General features: G+C 27.5%; 1 protein-coding gene across 1 annotated transcript in view; it reads right to left on the reverse strand.

Annotated features, from left to right (window-relative positions):
• Positions 1 to 273: 273 nt before the first annotated feature.
• Positions 274 to 19,780, reverse strand: part of LOC107448574 (DENN domain-containing protein 10) — a 28,233-nt gene continuing 8,726 nt past the window's right edge. Inside the window, exons 3-7 of the mRNA XM_016063830.4 lie at positions 11,052 to 11,280; positions 9,475 to 9,586; positions 8,677 to 8,885; positions 5,923 to 6,017; positions 274 to 3,086 (exon numbers count right to left, since the gene is read on the reverse strand). Coding sequence (XP_015919316.1) covers positions 2,913 to 3,086; positions 5,923 to 6,017; positions 8,677 to 8,885; positions 9,475 to 9,586; positions 11,052 to 11,280 — 819 coding nt within the window. The 3' untranslated portion in view covers positions 274 to 2,912. The remainder of the gene's footprint in view (positions 3,087 to 5,922; positions 6,018 to 8,676; positions 8,886 to 9,474; positions 9,587 to 11,051; positions 11,281 to 19,780) is intronic.

Consider the following 19,780-nt stretch of genomic DNA (forward strand, 5'->3'; position numbering starts at 1 on the left):
ATAAATATTATAATTATACCTGGTGTGAAGTAAACTCAAAACACTGTAGGACCATTAAGGGTTAAAAAATGTGATAAGAATAGAGTTGAAAGTGGAGTTATAGAAATAATACGAAGTTGGTGTTCAAAATAAGAATGCTTTTTTTAAGTGCTTGGACCAGCTTTAAAACAGATAACCCAGGTTTAAAAATTAAAGCCATATTTTGTAATCATATAAATACAGATGCTTTCAATAAACAACTTAGGGTTATTTTTGAGAATAGAAAGAAAAAAGTTTATAAAAATAGGATGCTTAAACTTTATTTTATTGGCTTTACATTAAACTTACAAGTATGTTACATAAACTAAAAAAAAACTCAGAAAAATATCCTAATTTACTTATATGTCTGTTGCACAGAAAAAATGAGAGTAACACTAATAATACACATAAAACAAATTAATGTTTTTGGGAGCCTAATAATACACATAAAACAAATTAATGTTTTTGGGAGCCTAATAATACACATAAAACAAATTAATGTTTTTGGGAGTTCATAAACTTAAAGTTTACTTGAAAATAGAAGTAACAAATGGCAATTGTTTGAAATGAGGATTAAAAATTTCAGCACATTTTTTTTAAAAGTTCCAGATACATAGGGCAGATTAAAAAATGCACCAGACATTTGAAACTAGCTAATTTACAACATAATTGGTTTAATGGCTGGTAAATCAGAAACTAACTGAGATAGTGTTAGATACTTTTTAATAACAGATAAAGACCTTTTCTTTTTATACAACTTTAATACATAAACATGACAGATGCAATAAGTTTGAAATCCTATTAAAAAAAACATTTTTTACTATAATCGGTTTTGCATACGGTCCAGCCAATAACATTGAAAAAATGTTTTTGGTGTGTAAACATGACAACAAATTAAAATAATATTAATTTATGTTAGACCATTGGAATATTTATTTAGTCACAGAAAATATTATAAAAATATCCTTTATATGACATTTAATTAAATATTTCAAATTTACAGCATCTAACAAAAAATCAAAAAATTAAAAATTACCTCAAAATAAATTAAAAAAATAAGATTTTACACTGAGATTCACTTGAGACAGAAAATCCTGTTTGAATAGTGAAAATGAGATTTTAGCAATTATTCTTTAACCACTTAGCTACTGATTTTGAACTCAATACAGGGGGAATTCTGCATGCTATCCTTGAACACAAAATGGCTGTTGCTTATAGCTTTAATACAAATCAGACTTCTTTACATTTTTGTCCAGATATACATTATTAAAAGATTGCAGAAAAATACTTCATACTAAAGAAACTTTTGTAATCACAGGGAATTTTGAAACAGTAATAAACCAAAATAACAACTAACATAAATTTTGTTGTTCTACATGGTGAACAATTTAAAACAAGTTAAAATTAAAAATCTTTAATCCTAAATAGAATGATTTTTGTTTAAACAATGAAAGAAAAAAAGGGCAAAAAGGGCACAACATTAGAGAAATAAAAAATAAAAAAAAAACCTGACACAATATTTAGAACAAGAAACTGAAAAAAAAATGCAATAAAAGGTGAATAAATGCCTTAGGAATTTTTAATATTATGAATATTATTATGGAAAAAAGCCCATAATATATCTTATTGAAAAATGTTGCAGCATAGAAATTATGAACAAAAACAAATTAAAAGAAAAGTATGTTATAAATTCTTTTTCTTAAGTAGTAGCTATTAATGTGAAATTAACAAGGTTGTTATACTAAATGATACACAAAATATGGAAGACAATGGTCATAGTAAATAAAACTAAAGTTACTGTTATTCAAAACACATATTTATTATTAAAAAAGTATTTTAAAATCCTGTATATTTAACATAGCTGCATATTTAACATATAGTATAGCTGTATATTTAACATCCTGTACATTTAACATATAGCACAGAAAAGAATATTAGCATGTTTCCTTGGTATATAAGCATTTTGAATTTATCACATTGCACTTTTTTGTGATTATTGAAGCATTACAATTCGATGTTTCATGATGTATGGACAAACACTTATACAACTACAATAAAAAATGGTCAACTCCTTATAATTTGAATTAAAACAAAAATATAAAACATTTGAACTGTTCAAAATTCAAACTATCAAAAATAAGCAATGGTAAAAAAATGACGTTAAAAGGATAAAGTCAAGCTATTTTTAATTAAACTTTTTCATAACTATTTTTAGTTCTTTGATTAACATTAAAAAACATACAGCTATTTTCCTTGTTCTTTCAACATCCAGTTTGAGAGTTTGCATTTCTTAAAGTAAGGCTATTGTATGTTCCATGTTCTTTTGTAAGGAATTATTTAGGATAAAAAATTTATCATATGACACCTCCTTTAAGATTTCTCAAAATATACACATAGCCGTATTAAAAAAGACAATATAGGGAAGGAAATCATTTAGTGCAGCTAGTATGTGCCTTTTATAATCAATTTATAACATTTCGGTAAAAACAATTTGTCTTGTTTTGTATTACTACTTGAAAATTTCTATTTCCTAAGTTAGCATTGTTTGATTAGGAATTTGAAAGATTAGGTAATTAACTTTCTTTCTTGGGGGGGGGCAAGAAATAAAGTTAATTACCATTGAACTGAATAAAATTTCTAGAGAAATGTTACTTTGAAATACCCATTATGTCAAATGCTTTCTGTTTAAATTAAAAATAGCCTGCTGAATTATAATGTTCTACTAAAAATAAAAATTATCAAACAAATAACGTGCACAAAAACTTCTTCATTGACATTCTTGTTCAGCCAGGTAATGAGATTTAATTTTTATCTAACAAGCAAATAATAAAAAAAGACATAGCAGTTTTAATAAAATAATCAATTAATTATAATGTTACTATTTTTCAATCTTATCAAACTTCAGAGCAATTTTCTGCAATGGCTAAGTTCCATAGAAAGTTTTCAAGAGCAGGTGCAAATTTATTTTCCTTCAAAACTTGCAATTTTATAACATCTTGAGCAAATTCATTTTGCACAGTTAATGTTTTCAAACTCTTAAGAAGTTCATTTGTTTTATTTGAAATTTCCTGAAAAGAAAAAAAATTTTTTTTTGACCAAAATGCAGCAGAAAAATAATTAGTAATAATTACAAGTGAACTACATTTAATTAAATCCATAAAGAGATTTCACAAGCATAATAGTGAATCGTGTATGGGTGATTCTCACGAAATATGACAATTCACTGTCCCTTGCTCCAAGATCTAATACTATAATACTTAAAGAACTTTTTTTTAAAAAAATTAATAAATAGCATTGCTGTTAGCATTTTAAAATGACTTTGCATTAGCATTGACTGTTTTGTATTGTTAAAAATTTAATTGACCTTCAAAACTTCATGTTTCTGGCATGTCACAAACAATGTTTCCAATAATAACTAGCTTCAAAACTTCCCATAAATTTTTCAATACCTAATTTTTTTTTTTATCTCAACCGGTGTAAGCATTTCTAGAATATACACAGAGTGTATTATTTACAAAAACTTCGTTTAAAATAATTTTTTTTGTCAATAATTTGTTTGTCCCAAAAAAAAATCTGTCATTTTCCTGGCTACTTTTATTTAGTGGTTCATAACCAAAATAGATAGAGCCAGAAATCAATATCTTATGTTAATAGATTGATTAGACACCCTCCTATATGAACATGTCTTGTTGCATGAACCAATTTTCTGGTTCAAAATCTATATCAAAAATTTTTTCAAGGTGAGTAGGTTCTTGTGCTGTCATTTTCCTGGCCTCTTGAAATCATTAATAACATAAACTACATAGATTTATCTGAGTTATTTTAAGAAATCCTGTTGTTTTCTGCAGAATATAAATGTCTTAGGCCAAATTATTAAATTAAAGTTAAGTTATATGCAATAAAATGGAGAATTTATCATTATCCTGGCTGTCATTTTCCTGGCTTATGAATGCCAGGACATTGAAGTATTACCAGACATTTTTTTTAGTGCTAATGCTGTAAGGAGGGAAAGCAAATATTAACCTAATACCAAGTTTATGTATGATTGCAATATGCTTGTATGTAATCAAAGTCATTTATTTATTTAATGACTGATTATTATACACAATTTTATTTTGCACATGTCAGCAACTAAAAATGTTTTGATTCTTTCTACAGTGGATAAAAAGAATTAATTTAAGTAATTTATGGTTCATCTAACATAAAGGTTTAAGTTGAGTTACTTTCTATTTACTTAAAATGACTATTTTTTAAACTTCTAAGCTAATATGTCATTTTCTAGGCATTCAAGATTTGGTGATTTTCTATTTTATTTTTCTTCTCGAGCAAATTTCAATAAACTACACTGCTGTCTGTCAGATATTAATAAGTGTAACTAAAGAAGTATACAAAAAAAAGTTTAGATTATTTTGAAGACTTAAAAGAAATTTTTTGGTCCGAATTGTCATGCTTAAAAAGAATCACCCATACAGCAAACTAATTCAGCATCTTGAACAAATATGCCTTCCTACCACACCTTGGCTTCTAACCACAGCAAATAAACTTGATATGAGTAAATGGAAAACTTCTTTTACCATTTTTAGTCACATTTAACAAAGAAGGGTTCTTGAATGCAACCATAAGAAAAAGCTAATTCAATATCTTTGTAAGAGAATTTAACACTGAATAGATTAAAGTTATAAAATAAGGCAATTTTATGGTTGCTTTAAAATTTATAAATTTCTGCGCTTATTCAATTCCTTTTCATAAAAAAAATATTTGATTTTCAATTGATAAATAATTCACTTCGATCTTTAAATAAAACCTCCCCATTTTCTGTAAGAAATCTATTTTTAACTTTTCTAACAGATTAATTTTAATGAATATTCATCACACATCATTATCCAGGCTTTCCATTTTTGACCAATCAAATTGAGTTTTTCAAATTTAAAATTAGATTCTTAGTACGCCAAATCCAAACAACAGACAGTAACAAACATTTGACATCTTTGTAAAAGCTAATTTTCAAAGTAGATGGCAACCTCCTTAAATTTGTTTTGCTAAATCATCACTTTTAATTATCACTTAGAATTTTGTCTGAAGCTATGTTACTTTGCTTTGGTTCAAAATGAAACAGAAGGGGGCAAAAATTATTTTTAAACTCACTTATCTCGAATTTTTATTGAAATAAAATTAGGTTTTTCTATATTGTAAATTTTTTTCACCTTATCATTCTACAATTTACATGTTATTTACTTATAAACTGAACTATCTTCCACAAACACTGCACTACAACTAGTCAATGGAAAGCGTACTGAAGGTTACAATAAACAAGAAAAATTTAAACACACAATACCCAACTTACTTCCGTTATTTTATTACGAAAAATATGTTCTTAGTGAAGTTTACTTCTATTTAATAAATAATTTAAATAATTAAGTTCATTTTATACTGTGGCTAAATAGTTACAGATAAACAATGAATTTTCAGATCTGGATAAAGTGTAAATAAATATTTTTCCTCAAATAATTTTGTATCAACCTTTTCATTTTGTACTGATACTGATACTAATAAAAATTTTAATTCTGTGTTTGGATTTCTTAAAACGTCAAATTAAGTTAAATGAATTCCATTTTATAGATATTTATGGTAGTTAAATAATAAATAAATGCTCAAAATCTTAGCCGAATGTCTTAACATCTTCTGAAGGACGTCTCCAAAAATTTTCTAAACCTAACTTCTCCTCCTGAGGTTCTTAAAATTGTGGTAAGTTGACTTTTTGTAAGGACACTATGGTTGGTTAAGTCTTTCAAAATAATTCTTTTTAAAGTGAGCCCCACTGACTCTAACTAATGCATATATTTAAAATTAAATAAACTATCAAATCATTTCTAAAAATAAGGAATAAATTTTGAAACAACTTACCTTAATAAATGATTTATCACTCAAATCTGAATTTTCTGCTTGCCTGGTCATAAAAACAGCAATTTCTTTGTGAGTTTTTGTCATAGCAAATATATCTAAATATTGAAACAAAAAAAAATACTACTTTTAGATAAAATATCTATAAATATAGCATTCCATATAGGTACCAGAGCTATGACTGGTACAAAACATAGAAATAAAACTTTTATAGCAAGTACTGTTTCTCAAACTTTAAATTTCTAAACAATTCATTCGGAAATAATTTTTTTTCTCCAAAAATCTATCACAAACAGAACACAAAATTGAAATGATGTACATATTTATTGATTCTCTTTTACAGATGTAGCTAATGAATTGGTCTATAATAATACTGCTATTGTATTATCATCATGCACCAATTCATTTATATCTAACAAAAGGAAACAAATATTTGGTAATCTAACCACATCTCTATCTTGAATGTTATGAGTGGTTAAATCAACTAATGTTTGGATGGGAGTATTATAAAAAGATAATGTAAGCTCTTTATAAACTAACAACTTGCTTCAGAAAAAAACTTAGTCTCACAGCAATAAGATTTTCTTGCCTTGATATTCTAGTTTAATCACTAATATTTAAAAATTATATTAAGGTTAATCTATATAAAATAATCCCATATAAAACTGACCAGATACGACATAAATAATGGAGTACTTGTGTCTTTTTCAAACTAGTTTCTTCTTTATCCTTTGATTTAAAACTGGAGTAAACCAGAAAAGTATTTTTTGGCAATTTTGTGGAAGTAAAAGAAAAAAAATGTGACATTGAGTAACATTTAAGAATTAGACATAAGAAGCATTAAGACATAAGAAGCATAGAAGCATTTAAGAATAAGTACTACTCTTTTCACTTTAACAATCTGGCATGCAGTAAAATTAAGGAATTTTCAAAATTATTTATTAATATTTTTTGTACCGAGTTTAACAAATATTAATTTTTTTCCAATACCCACTCGATCGACACTCCTCTCTCAGGGCAGATTTTTTGGCCACTCTTTCAGGGGCTTAACCTAAGCACTATACAGTTAGGTGGTTAGTTACCACTATACAAAGTTACCAACGTTGCTTCCACAATCAGCAAATAGTAAACAGAATGAAAGAACATCTATGGAAACAAACCCAGGACCTTTCTAATGCGAGATCATCTCCCTGACCACTACACAGTCAGGTTGGAACAAATAAGAAGATTGAGTTAAATAAAAAACTAAGAGCAATGATAAAGTTTTTGATAAAGCTGAACATTTAATTTATAAAATTAAATTAATTATGAAATTTCAATGTCTTAAGTGTTCATAAGAATGTATTGATCCATATTATCGAAGGAAAGTCTACTTACTGACACAAGATCCGAAGATCTAATAGGTAAGGAAAAAAGATCCAACAATATTTGCATTGAAATACATTCACGAAATGTCAACAAAAAAAAAAACAAAAAGAAAAAAAATTAAACTAATATTAAAGGTAGGTAAAGAGTCAAGTAAAAACATACCCCTATATTTTACAATAAATTGGGTTGGAAACTAATCTCCTGCTGTTTCTTTTAAATTTAAATATTCTGTATGTCGTTAAATGTTTTTGGCATAATGTTTGAAATCATTTGAAAGAAGATACTTAATTGTGCCAGATTTTGTTTTAATTTTGTTCAAGTTAGCAAGTGCTAGACACCTTTTTCTTTGTTTTTACCAAGGTTCTAAGCAAGCTGCTTAATACATTTATGCAGTGTATTGCAAAGATGCTGAAAATACAGCTCATGCTTATAATGCCAAGTTTATAAATGGAAAGTTTGCTCTCAAAGATACACCTCATTCTTACCATCCATTGAGTTTAAGAATGGTCCCAAATGATGGTGACGACTTATGAATGGTCCCAAGAAAAACTTTTACACCAAAATTAGCATAAGCTGATAAGGGAGCAAGCAGAGAAAATAGAATGCCCCAGCACTTTAAAATTTTTAAAAATTTATGAAAGTAGCTAACTCAATAAACACACATGAACAAGGTTATTAAAAAATGCTAAGTAAAATTTAAAAACAGATAGAAGAGATGAATATAAAAAGATTTGCAGTAAAATGGATGTTCTGGAGAGTAAATAAAGTGAAAATGTGAAAAGAGGCACTGAGTAACAGGGGCAAGTATTTTGGGCCAGACTCATAGCCCTAAGGTGTGATATTTTGGGACATCAAGGTGATGAGTTAGAAACCCTCTAGCACCCTTCATGTCATATTTCCGGACACAAATTGCACTGTGAACTCTCTTATATTTGCCTCTTCTAATCCATTTTAAATTTTACCAGACATTTTCCCAGCATTTTGTATATTTATACATACACACATAATGTTAAAATCTCGGACATGTCCATTCTTTTTATTCAATTTTAACTTATTTCCAACTCATCAACTTACTCTCTCAATTCTCTGCATGATCAGACATTGTTTAACAATTGAATTGAAGAAATAATAAAGCTAAAAATAGCTATTGTTTAATTCTTTTTAAACCCTCCCAACTCTTATACACATACATTTGCATAATTAGAAAACATTAACATGTTTCAAAATTTTATCCTAGCAAAATTTGTAATTATTACTTTTTCTAAGATATTCTGAAAACTTAGTGTATTTTGCACTTAATTATTTTGTGTCACTTCATAAAAGTTAAAAATAAAATCACAGTTACCAATAACATGTATATCAGAGAAAGAATAGTAAAGAAAGTCAAACCTTTAGAATGTGGAGCTATTGTTATTTCAATTGCAGGTAAATTTACAAATAAGTCATACAGTTCAGTTCTTCCTTCAACAGCAGCATCTCGAAACCCAGCAATATATGTAGGCAGTGATAGTAATTCTGAAATTTCTAAGTTTGTCAGTTGCATGTAAGGGTACACAACATTCCAATCTTGTCTATGCCACATAAAAGCAGGAAGAACCCTTTAAAATTAACCAAATCAAAGCAGTTGAAGCAAAATACTATCTCAAATTTTAAATTAATTTAAAATTTTGTATCTGGGCTATTTTTGCTACTTAACAACAAAGAACATTTTTTGGACTGTTGATTCCTTTTTAATGGTGTCAGATAAAAAAAAACTTTTTATTAATTAATTACACCAATCAATAGGATACAATTGTACATATATAAAACATTTTCTGCTAGTGTAGTTTATTAGTTTTTAGGTGAAATACAAAAATAAACTTTAAAAAAATATAGTTAATTCTTTTTAAAAACACTTAACAAATTTTTTTTCACTAAAATTTATATATATTGTTCAAAAGGTAAATTTTAATAAAAGTCTCCGTAGAATAAACTTAGGGTTTTTAATTATTGTTCTCACAATAAAAGAGAGACTCAAATTTATTTTATGAATATTTATAATTATGAAATACATTCGCAAACACATAAAAACTTCATTAATTAAAAAAGGTTCATGTATTTCATCCATTTCAAAATTTTGGCACAGAATAGCCCAATAAGTTTATAGGTACTATCTACAATAAAATAAAGATGAAGAAAAGTTCTAACCTGACAAACCAGAGTAATGTATCCAAGCGATGATGATAGACAACTATTCGTTTCTTTAAGAGTAAAGCAGTATATATCAAAATAGTTTCCAGACCAAAAGTTTTAACAACATCTAAAATAAAGTTTTTATTTTATGTATGGGTATACAATTAATTAGTTTTATGAGATACTGATGTAGTTTACTAGTTACATAAGCTAGAAGTTAATTCTGCATAGAAATGGTAAACTTAAAGTAATAGAAAACTTATTAAGCTAAATCAAATCATGTCGTTAATCAGTAAGAAAAAGTACTCACCTAGCATATTTTTATTTTATATTGTGTAGAATAAAATTTTATTTCTTGCATCAAAACAATAGCAGGCAATTAGAAAATAAGGATAAGGTTTTTTTGATGCTTGGAATTAAATAAAAATTTACAAGTTTGGATCAATTATACAAATAGTTAAATTACATAAAAAATTGTAATTTATGATTTCCAATTTTATATTAATTATATATTTATTAATTTTTTCATCTTGAATAAAAATCAAAATTAGTTTAGTCCTAAAATTGAATATTGTTTACGTTAAAATGTAATGCTTGTTTAATTTTCAAGCTAATGTTTTTATGTATAAGTATTTTGCAATTACACAAAGTTACTCTAAAAGATATAAAGGAAACACTGAGTTAATTCAAAAAAGAATATAGACTTAATTTCTGTTCTTTATTTTATCCAGAAAGAAATTCAGTGCTATTTACCAATGCAACTGTTACGCTAACTAAAAAAATATCATAAGGGGAAGAAAAAAAGATTAATATGGCATAAAAGTTTTTTATCAAGTGTGTTTCAAACTATAATCCTCCTAAAAGGCTCACTGATTAAATAAACTTGAGTAAATAAAAAATAAAAAAGATATTCTAATGTAAATGCATTGCATATTAAATTTAAGTAAACAAAGATATGCAAATTATACTAATTCAACAAACAATAAAAGTTTAGAAAACATTTATATGTGTAATAATTACTATTGCAAAATATGTTCTAGACAAATATATCACATCAGAGACAACATTACACAGATAAATGTAAATAAAGGATACTGTTTCAATGATAGTAAATTCAACATTCAATAATGTATAAATAGTATAACAATAAATTGTGCAAGTAACTCCATCTTACAAAATCAAAATTGATTTAGAATACTTTTGCCATTTAGAAGTACAGTTTTTAATGTTTTTAGCAAAATCAAAGTGATTTTAGACACATGTTCAATTCATGTGTTGCTTTAATTCATGATTTCTGTAGTCATCTGGGATTCATGCCACTGTAATTCTAAATTCATTTTAATGAGATTAGAAAAGTGTACTCCTCTATTTGACAAATATTAATTTATTTTCACTCCTATTTTAGAATCCATGCTAGCGACTTTTTTTTTATTTGTCATGAATCTAAAATTCTTTTTCATGACAGAAATAGGAAAATATTTTATCTAAAAGTTTCAAAAAGAAATACTGCCCACAGAACTTGTCTTGGTTGAAAATTAACCAAATAGTAGGAGAGTTAAGAGCTAAAAAAATAAACAACATTTATTCCATACCTTTTGCAGCAACGCAAGAATATAATGGCACTCTGTCAAATTGCTTTACAGAAAATGTTCCATTGTCTTCTGTTGAGCAAACACCTTTTACCAAAACAGAAAGGTATAATCGCAACATATCAGCTGGATTACCAGTCTTACTGTAAGTTTTGCTTAAGATCTGAGATAAGTTTTCATATTTTTCTGGATTAAAATCTTGAGTTTGGAGTACAAGTACAAATTGTTTTACCTATAAGCAAAACAAAAATGGATTTTCATACCAACTTTCAAAACACAAAATTAAAACTGATAATACATGTTTTTGATTAGCCTTCTATCAAAAAACATTGCCAAAAAAAACTGTACAGATGACCGTATAACCTTGATGGCTAGAAAGTAAGCCCTGCTGAAAGTTCCATCTCCCTAGCAAGTATGGAAGAACTGATTGTTTTTTGCATCAGTATAATATTAATGTCATTAGATGTCTACACATTTTTTTAAAAACTATTTTTCAATTGCTAATCAAATTTTAAAAAGGCGAACAATCACCACAATTTAGAAAAAAAATACACTATTGAAATTAAATAATAATAGTTTAAAGCAGTATCAGAAGCACTGGCAGACAATGAGCATATTAAAGCTTAATTTGTTTAATATTATTAAACAAACTTAAGAATTTCAATTTGTAATTGTATACCGTATGCAATTTTGATAAACATATGAAATCAGACATAAATGGTAAATTAAAATTTTACATAGACATTGGCTTTTGAATAATTTAAATGCTAAATCAAATTTTTTAATCTGTACCGCGTAATAGTTCAGCTTTGCAAATAAAGTTATAGGTACACTTTTTGCCACCAAGTGTTCTATCAAAAAATATCATGCCCCATTTAATATGAACTTCAAAATGGCTATGCCTAGTAAATTGTAAAATTAAAATTTTTTTAATTGTTACATAGTATAATTTTACAGACAAAAAGGGGTTATTTTAATCAGAGGACTTGATGTTAATATATATTGTAAATAAATACAGAGAGACTTTTAAAATTTATCCTTATGATTCCTTTTTTTTTACGAAGATGTTTTTAAAGTGAACACCTAAGTTCGGCAAAATGCTAATTTCGTCATTTGAGAAAAAGAGTTGAGTCCACTGGCTTAAAATATAAGATTCAAACAATATAGCTTAAATTTTTAATGATTTTTCAATTTACAAATTTTAAAATTGCATTCCAGAAACGAATATTAAGTAACTTACATTTTTAAAAAATTTGCCACATATGACTGCTGTTTGTCTGACTATGTTTTCTTTTCTCTGCAGAGTTGAAAGCAGACTTTGCACCACAATTTCTATTTTGCTATGCAGAAGCTTTTTACATATTAGCATGCGCCTGCTATGAATAACTTTTCATGCAGCTAATTAATTATTGTTTACCACATGTCAACACTAAACATTCTTTCTTTTACAATTTAAATTTACTTTTATAGCTATGAATATTAAGTCACAAAAAATCGACAAAAAATTAAGGAGGTAGGGGACAAAACTTTAAAAAAATTTTTTTTTTTTTATTGCTCAGGAACTATTTGACCGATTATGCTCAAATTTGTATCTTGCCATTTAAAATGGCATTCTTTCAAATGATGAAAAAAGTTTATACCTTACATTTCTAAAGTTTTCTTTTTTTACTATTATTAAATAAAATAATAATAAATATTTATAAAAGTTATATTTTGCATGAAACTATCTTTAGAAAAATGAATATTATAATTGTATGCAAAACTCTTTCAATTCACTTAAAAACATTTTTGGGATAAAGTGAAATCCACAAAAACTAAAGTTAACATTAAAGGGTCCAAACTTTAAACCACGCTCCTGAACTAACTATTGAAACAATATTACCAGATTGCTACTATATTTTGGGAGACAGATATACTCATCCGTTGAAAAAAGGTATGTTTAATCAGAGAAGGTAACTTTTGTGTTTTATTTCCTAACTTAGAATATCTTTTGCACTCATTAATTAGCATATTTGATGACACCCTCTCAAACCATTCAGAATGAATCCTAGAACATGAAGATCCGATAATTAGATCAAAAGTTATTCTGGTGGGTCAATTAATTTTTTTGCACACTGTACATTTATTTGAAGTATATGTCAATATTGCTGATAATAGCAAAAGATTTTTTTCATTTTTATGTAGGAAGATAATTTAGTTTGTGGTTATCCTCATATATATATATGCTTTAGTACCTTAAAGGATTATGAGGAAAGTAAGGTGAAATGATGTTCTCTTTCTATATTAATATCAGACATAAATAAAAATGTTTCTCATTTTATCCTTTTTGTATAACTTTGTTAATTTTAATGACAGAAAAATGCATTTTTGCAGCTTTAGCAGAAAGGTAATTTTAAAAAAAAAAAAAAAACCCATTATAAACAAAGAATTTTTGTATCTTAAATATTAATGTTTTAAGGGTATTGTACAATTGGACTTCTCGCAATATGACTCTCGATATATCAAGCTTTCACTGTATTTAAAATTTGCAAAAATACAAAATGAAAGTTTGGTTTAAAGAATAAATATTTGCACCTATGGAAAGTGGATTAAAATTAAATTAGCTATTATATATGTTGCAAAAAATTTCCAAGAAAAAAATTGCAATCCTTAATTTTTCACGTTTCCTTTATTTTTTATTTTAATTGAGTATTTTTATTTCAATGCATTTTTTAAAGTTTTTAAACGTATTAAATTGAATATGCATTAATCATCAATCTACTAATGAAAAAGAAAGGGAAGGGGAATAAACCTTGCAATGTATATTTACAAAAATAAATTAATTCTAAATGACTATATAGGAATATTTCATTTCATAAAAAATTCTTGTTAAATAAATAAATAAATTTTAGATTTTACCAAAAATAAATAATAACAAAAAAATTGAATAAGTTTAATTTAGAGCAAGACTTAAGGTATTTATTTTAGTACTGGTATTAATTCAAGCAGATGATTTTTTGCTTTTAACACTATAACCTGTAGTTTTTCTATTTTGAACCGAACTCAGAGTACAAGAGAACTCCTTGGTAAAGTTTTATGGCAAAATCACTTTCATGGAGGACATCAGAATTGAAACAAGCTCACATTTGCTTTACATTAGTAGAAAAAAAAATACTCCATGGTTAGCTTGAAGGCAAGATTATTCTCCTCCATAACATGATCCCTTTACCACTGGATGTATTGTAAGTCAGAACTGTAGTTAGTGCAAACCAAGAGCAGTATATGAATTAATATGGAGATTCAAACCTAAGTCTCATCAATGGGAAATGTGAGCTAAATCACTTATCATATAAGCCAGATCGACCCTACAGTATTTATTATTTAAGTTTTAAAAAACATTCGAAAAATTAAAATGTATTATAATTTTCATTATAATATAAATGCACTCTATGCTGATTAAAGGAGTTGCTGAACAGTTTTACCATTCCTCCATCTCACAATTTTAGAGAAAGCGGTGTCCATAATGATACAAAAAACAAACAAATAAATAAAATTCAGTGCAATAGAAAAATTCTTATTTTTTTCCAGTTTTTTTTAAACCTTTTCTTGACAAGAAGATGAACTTTTTTGACGATAGAGATTACATTCGTGAATTATATGTCCATTTTGTTAATCATAATTTTTTTATTATATTAAAAAAATTATGTCTTTTCCTGATAAGTAGAAAAACTATTTCTAATGGAATAGTACAAGCATTTTAAAACTAAAAAATAATTGATGTCCTCTTTATTGTAGTTCATAAGACAACTTGTTAGGTATAGGTATTACAAGTCTATTTTAATATTTTAACACATATACAAGCAGTTATAATTGAATTTTTTAGCCTATATGAAAATATATACACTATTTAAGAGCTAGTTAAAAAAAAAAAAAAAAAGATTGATAGAAAATACTTACTTAATTTCTTTCAAATAATTTAAAATAGAATTCGTTACGTTAAACGCAGTGGCGTTAACAAAAAACTTTTCATTATTGAATGCAGAGAAAATGTGCATGCATTGTAGTCAGCCTCAAAAAGCGTAGTAAAGTGAGAACAATGTGGGTAGGAGCTAGGATAGTCTTCTTGTCTCTCCCTCTCCCTCAGGGGTGTTGAATAACTTTCCATACAAACACAAACCAAAGACTTGTCTCTCAGAATTTTCTGAGGAAAAGTGAACAGGAAGTTGGTGGTAAAATGTAAGTAAAAAGGAAACATTCTCATCTTTATGATTTAAATTTATTCTCATTTACAATACATACATATAAATATATATATATATATATATATATATATATATATATATATATATATATATATATATATATATATATATATATATATATATATATATATATATATATATATGTGTGTGTGTGTGTGTGTGTGTGTAACATAAAAAGCTTCTATTAATCTCTTTTTATGTTAGTTTCTTCGTTAAAACAACTCCTACTTTTATTACTAATTAATTATTCAAATCGAATTGTTTTCTCACACTTGTAATAGCTACATCCTCTTTCTAATTCTATTTTAGGCCCAACTATGCATAAATTTACGTAGAGACTTTTTTTCCCTTTTAAGCCGTGGGAATTACTTGAGCAAGCTCGTTAACCAATAGTAATTTCTAAGATTTCCCTCGATTCCCTAAATAGAGACATTTTCGGATTTTTGCAAGATTTTCCCTAACAGAAAGACAGATCCTGAATGGAGTTACGATCACTTTGCGCTGGTCTTCCATAAGAACATGATCTAAATAAAATACATCTGATTTCATTAAAATTCTGTGTCTGTTTCCCTGCTCGGTCCGACTGCATCATTTTACAAGCCGAGCAGGATTATAAGAACTGATGAAACGGGTGCAGGATAATATTAAATGCTAAAATGCTTCTTCAAAACATAAACAAAAAAAAATAATAATAATAACTGAAAGAACACACTTCTACTATGTTGGAAGATTTGAGCCTATTAACGAACGAATCGAAATTGGACTTCACAGCGAAATGTCATAACTTCAAACTAGAAGAGAATACTGAGCAGTTTATTGCCAATGCTGCGAAATTAATTGGATTTGGATGAACCTTGACACTGGCTGGCGACACTTTCCCCTTCTACCCAGAAATCAAAAGCATAATCTGCTACAATTTCTCTATCACTTTCGGCGTTAGTCTGTGACTCATCTTAACGAAGAAAACTGGTTTATTCCCCTTTTAACTAACTGTCGTGTTTACTCTTGGAATGGAGCGACTATGGAGAAAACATTAAGAAAGAAAAAAAGGATGTTTCGTTTGCTTCACTTTTTCGAGAATTCCATGCCTCTAAAGACCTGTTCTATATTTTTGATTTCATGCCTATTTCAAAGTGACAGCGATTCTACATTTCCAGAAGTTCATCTTGGTGGCACTTAATGTTGGCCAAAGCGAGCTGTGTTCACAGTGTGTAAACTTTAGTGGAGCGTGCTTATTGGTTAAATCTTGTGAACAAAAATGGATGAGTGCTATGGAAGGCTTCTTTGGGGGGATTAATATTTTACACATTTTATATCAATTATACTTATTTGACAAATCGTGCTCTGATATTTTTTAATGGTATTCTCCAGGTGAAATTTTTAAACGTGAATGCTTTCTAATCATTCACGCTCATATCTCGAAATTTAATGGTTTACCATATTACAGTGTAACGTCCCATATCTGGACGTCCCTTTCCCGGAAGGGTCGATTTCCCGGACACTTTTTAACAATCAAAATAAACAAACATCTCTCCATCATCCCCTTTCCTTAAAAAAAAAAAAGTCTTTTGACACATTTTCTCTTTTTCGCATGGAACCCATAAATCACCAGAAAGGGGAAGTGAAGATCTACCAAGACCATTGAGTGACCGTTAGTGACGCTCCTCCCTTGGAATGTAGGAAAAAGAGGGAGATTTGTTTTCAAAAGACCGCAACTGTGTCCCCCCCCCTCCTTTCCCATGCAGGTGGCTAGTAAAAGAGGCATTTCCTGGAACTTTTTTATTGAAAGAAGAAATACTGTGGAAAAGGGTAAACGGAGCAAGCGTTAAGGTGGAGGGGGAGTCAAAATGGAAAATTTGAATAGGTCTAAAAGGATATACGTCCTTGACAAACAAAACATTCGTTCTTCCCCATACCATGTAATATTTAGGAGGCGGGGGGAAAAAGGGGGTAACATTCTCTCTTTAGCAGATTCGTTCAGTCATAGAAGAAAAAATAAAGAGAACCCGATCAGCGTGCCCCGCCTTTATGCTTGATTGATAGCCAATGATTGGAGAGAAAACAATAATTTGTTACTTCCCCACCCTCAACTTAAATGATCTCCTCTTTACACTTATTTTCTTTCACAAATAAGGAGGAAATGAATTTTTCTCCTCCACCTACCCACTTTAATGAATGACGGGAATTTCCCTTTCTTGCTTGAATCATTCTAGTTAAAAATGGCGGATTATTATTTTCATATGTCAATTTTTTTTCGTTTTCTATATTTTAAGCAATAATATTTTTTTTCTAATATTTCATATTTTATTGATTAGATATTCTAATACTAAAACATTATTCCCCTTAAAAATAATGTTTATTTATTTTTTGCTTCTTAGATTTAGATCATTTTAAGCTTTGTTCCAGAATGACATGAATTTCCCCTTCCTGCTTGAATCGTTCTAGTTCAAAATGGCGGATTAATATTTTCATAACTGTTAAATTTTTTTCGTTTTCCATATTTTCAGCAATAATATTTTTTTTCTAATATTTTATATTTGATTTAGATATTCTAATGCTAAAGCATTGTTCCCCTTAAAAATAACGTTTATTTATTTTTTGCTTCTTAGATTCAGATCCTTTATTAAATCATTTTAAGCTTTGTTTACCTTGGGGGTCTATTATACGGAAAAATCTATTATACGGACTTCTGGAAGTCCCACCGATTCCGGATACGCGACTTTACACTGTATTAGTTTAAATTAAATAATATTAAAATTTAGTGTTACTATCATATTTTTTTTTTACTTTTGATTCAGTATGATTATAATTTTAATTATTTAAGGAATCACTCTTTTTATTGCATTATATATCACAGTGTATATTATATTAGTTGTAGAAGTAAAATTTAAATTTTTATTTTATTATGGTGTTTAAAAAAGCAAAATATGTGCTATTCATATATTTAAATTTATTTTTCTTCCTTCTAAATGTTATATTTAATTATTGAAATTTGATTATTTGAATGCCCTTACGGAGTGGCAAAAACTATAATTTCAACTTGGATGAAAACGCTAAAAACAATACAGAAAATTCTGTAAATGAATTAAATGATAATTTACTAAAATTAAGTATAGATCTAAATGTACTGGATAAACCAGACATACAGTAATTTCCGGTAAATAGGCCGCACCGCCGTACTGGCCGCACCCGCAAAAAACATCGTTAAAAATTTCAATTTTCATCTTATAGGCCGCACTATCGTAAAGGCCGCACTTTCGTTTTTTCGATCGATCGATTTTTATCAAATATCACATGTGTGAAAATGCTCATAAAAAATAATCTTTAAAACATAAACTCTATACTTAGAAAAAAGTTATTGATAAATATTTTTTTTATGTATACTCATTACATTATCATCATCATTTTTATGTATACTTATCATAAAAAAAAAACGAATTGAGAATGATCCTAAGTTAAGGATGTGTATGCGATAAAAAATAAACTAATCACAAAATAAATCAGCATTTATTTATTTATACTTTTCAAATATTTTTGAGCATATATCTATTCAAAACCATCGAAATCTGATTCTTCACTGCCAGATATTCAGCACTTAATCTGATCCCTTTTTCTTTCTTTTTTCTTAGAAGAAATTTTTATTAACAAGAGAAAAAAAAATCAGTATAATTCTCTTTTTATTTGAATTTCATTCTGATGAAGTAAGTAACTTTATTTTATCTTTAAAAAAAAAAAACAAATCTGAGTCAAAGGAAACATCTGTTTCTAAAAGCAGTTTAAAATAAAGGGAAAAGTAAAAACATCTGCATTTCCAATGAACAAAATAAAGAAATGCAAGTTGGAAGAAACTGATAAATCAATCTTGACAGCTGTGGAAATGCTCTACTCATTTGTCCCCATTTTTTCCCCCTCCAGTTTGACCATAAATTAGCCACACCCTTTTGAAATTGAAACTACCAAGTGGGATACAAAATGAATTCTATCCCTTTTGAGGCTTCTTTTTATTCAACGTAAATCAATCTCTTTTGTTTTTATTAGATATTAATTGCTATTTTTTTTATTATTTGATAGCTAGTTTTTATTTTTAAATTGTATTTAGTTGTTAGCTTGTTTTTTAATCATTAGTTGTTAGCTTATTAAAAATATATATTGTTATTTCTATAATATAGATAATTATTTTAATTAATGAAATGTCTTAAGATGGGACATTTTTAAATTCACCCCATCATAATCTACGATCAAAACCGAACTAAATTTATTGTAATTAATTAATTTTCGGAAATTAACAGTATAATTGGATTATCGTAATATATGGGCGCCATATTGGAATTTCCGAAAGCGATCCGAAATTCGGCAAATTCATTTAAAAAATAAGAAAGAAAAACGTTACCAGAGTAAACATTACGAATTAGGTTCGTTATTTTGGAAAATTTTCGCTAAACATCTGATTTTGAATAAATCCACCATGATCAAAAAAATCTCACTTGTGGG

Source organism: Parasteatoda tepidariorum, chromosome 11 (genome assembly GCF_982258835.1).
Source record: "Parasteatoda tepidariorum strain Cologne lab strain chromosome 11, Ptep-v5.0, whole genome shotgun sequence".
Lineage (NCBI taxonomy): Eukaryota > Metazoa > Arthropoda > Arachnida > Araneae > Theridiidae > Parasteatoda > Parasteatoda tepidariorum.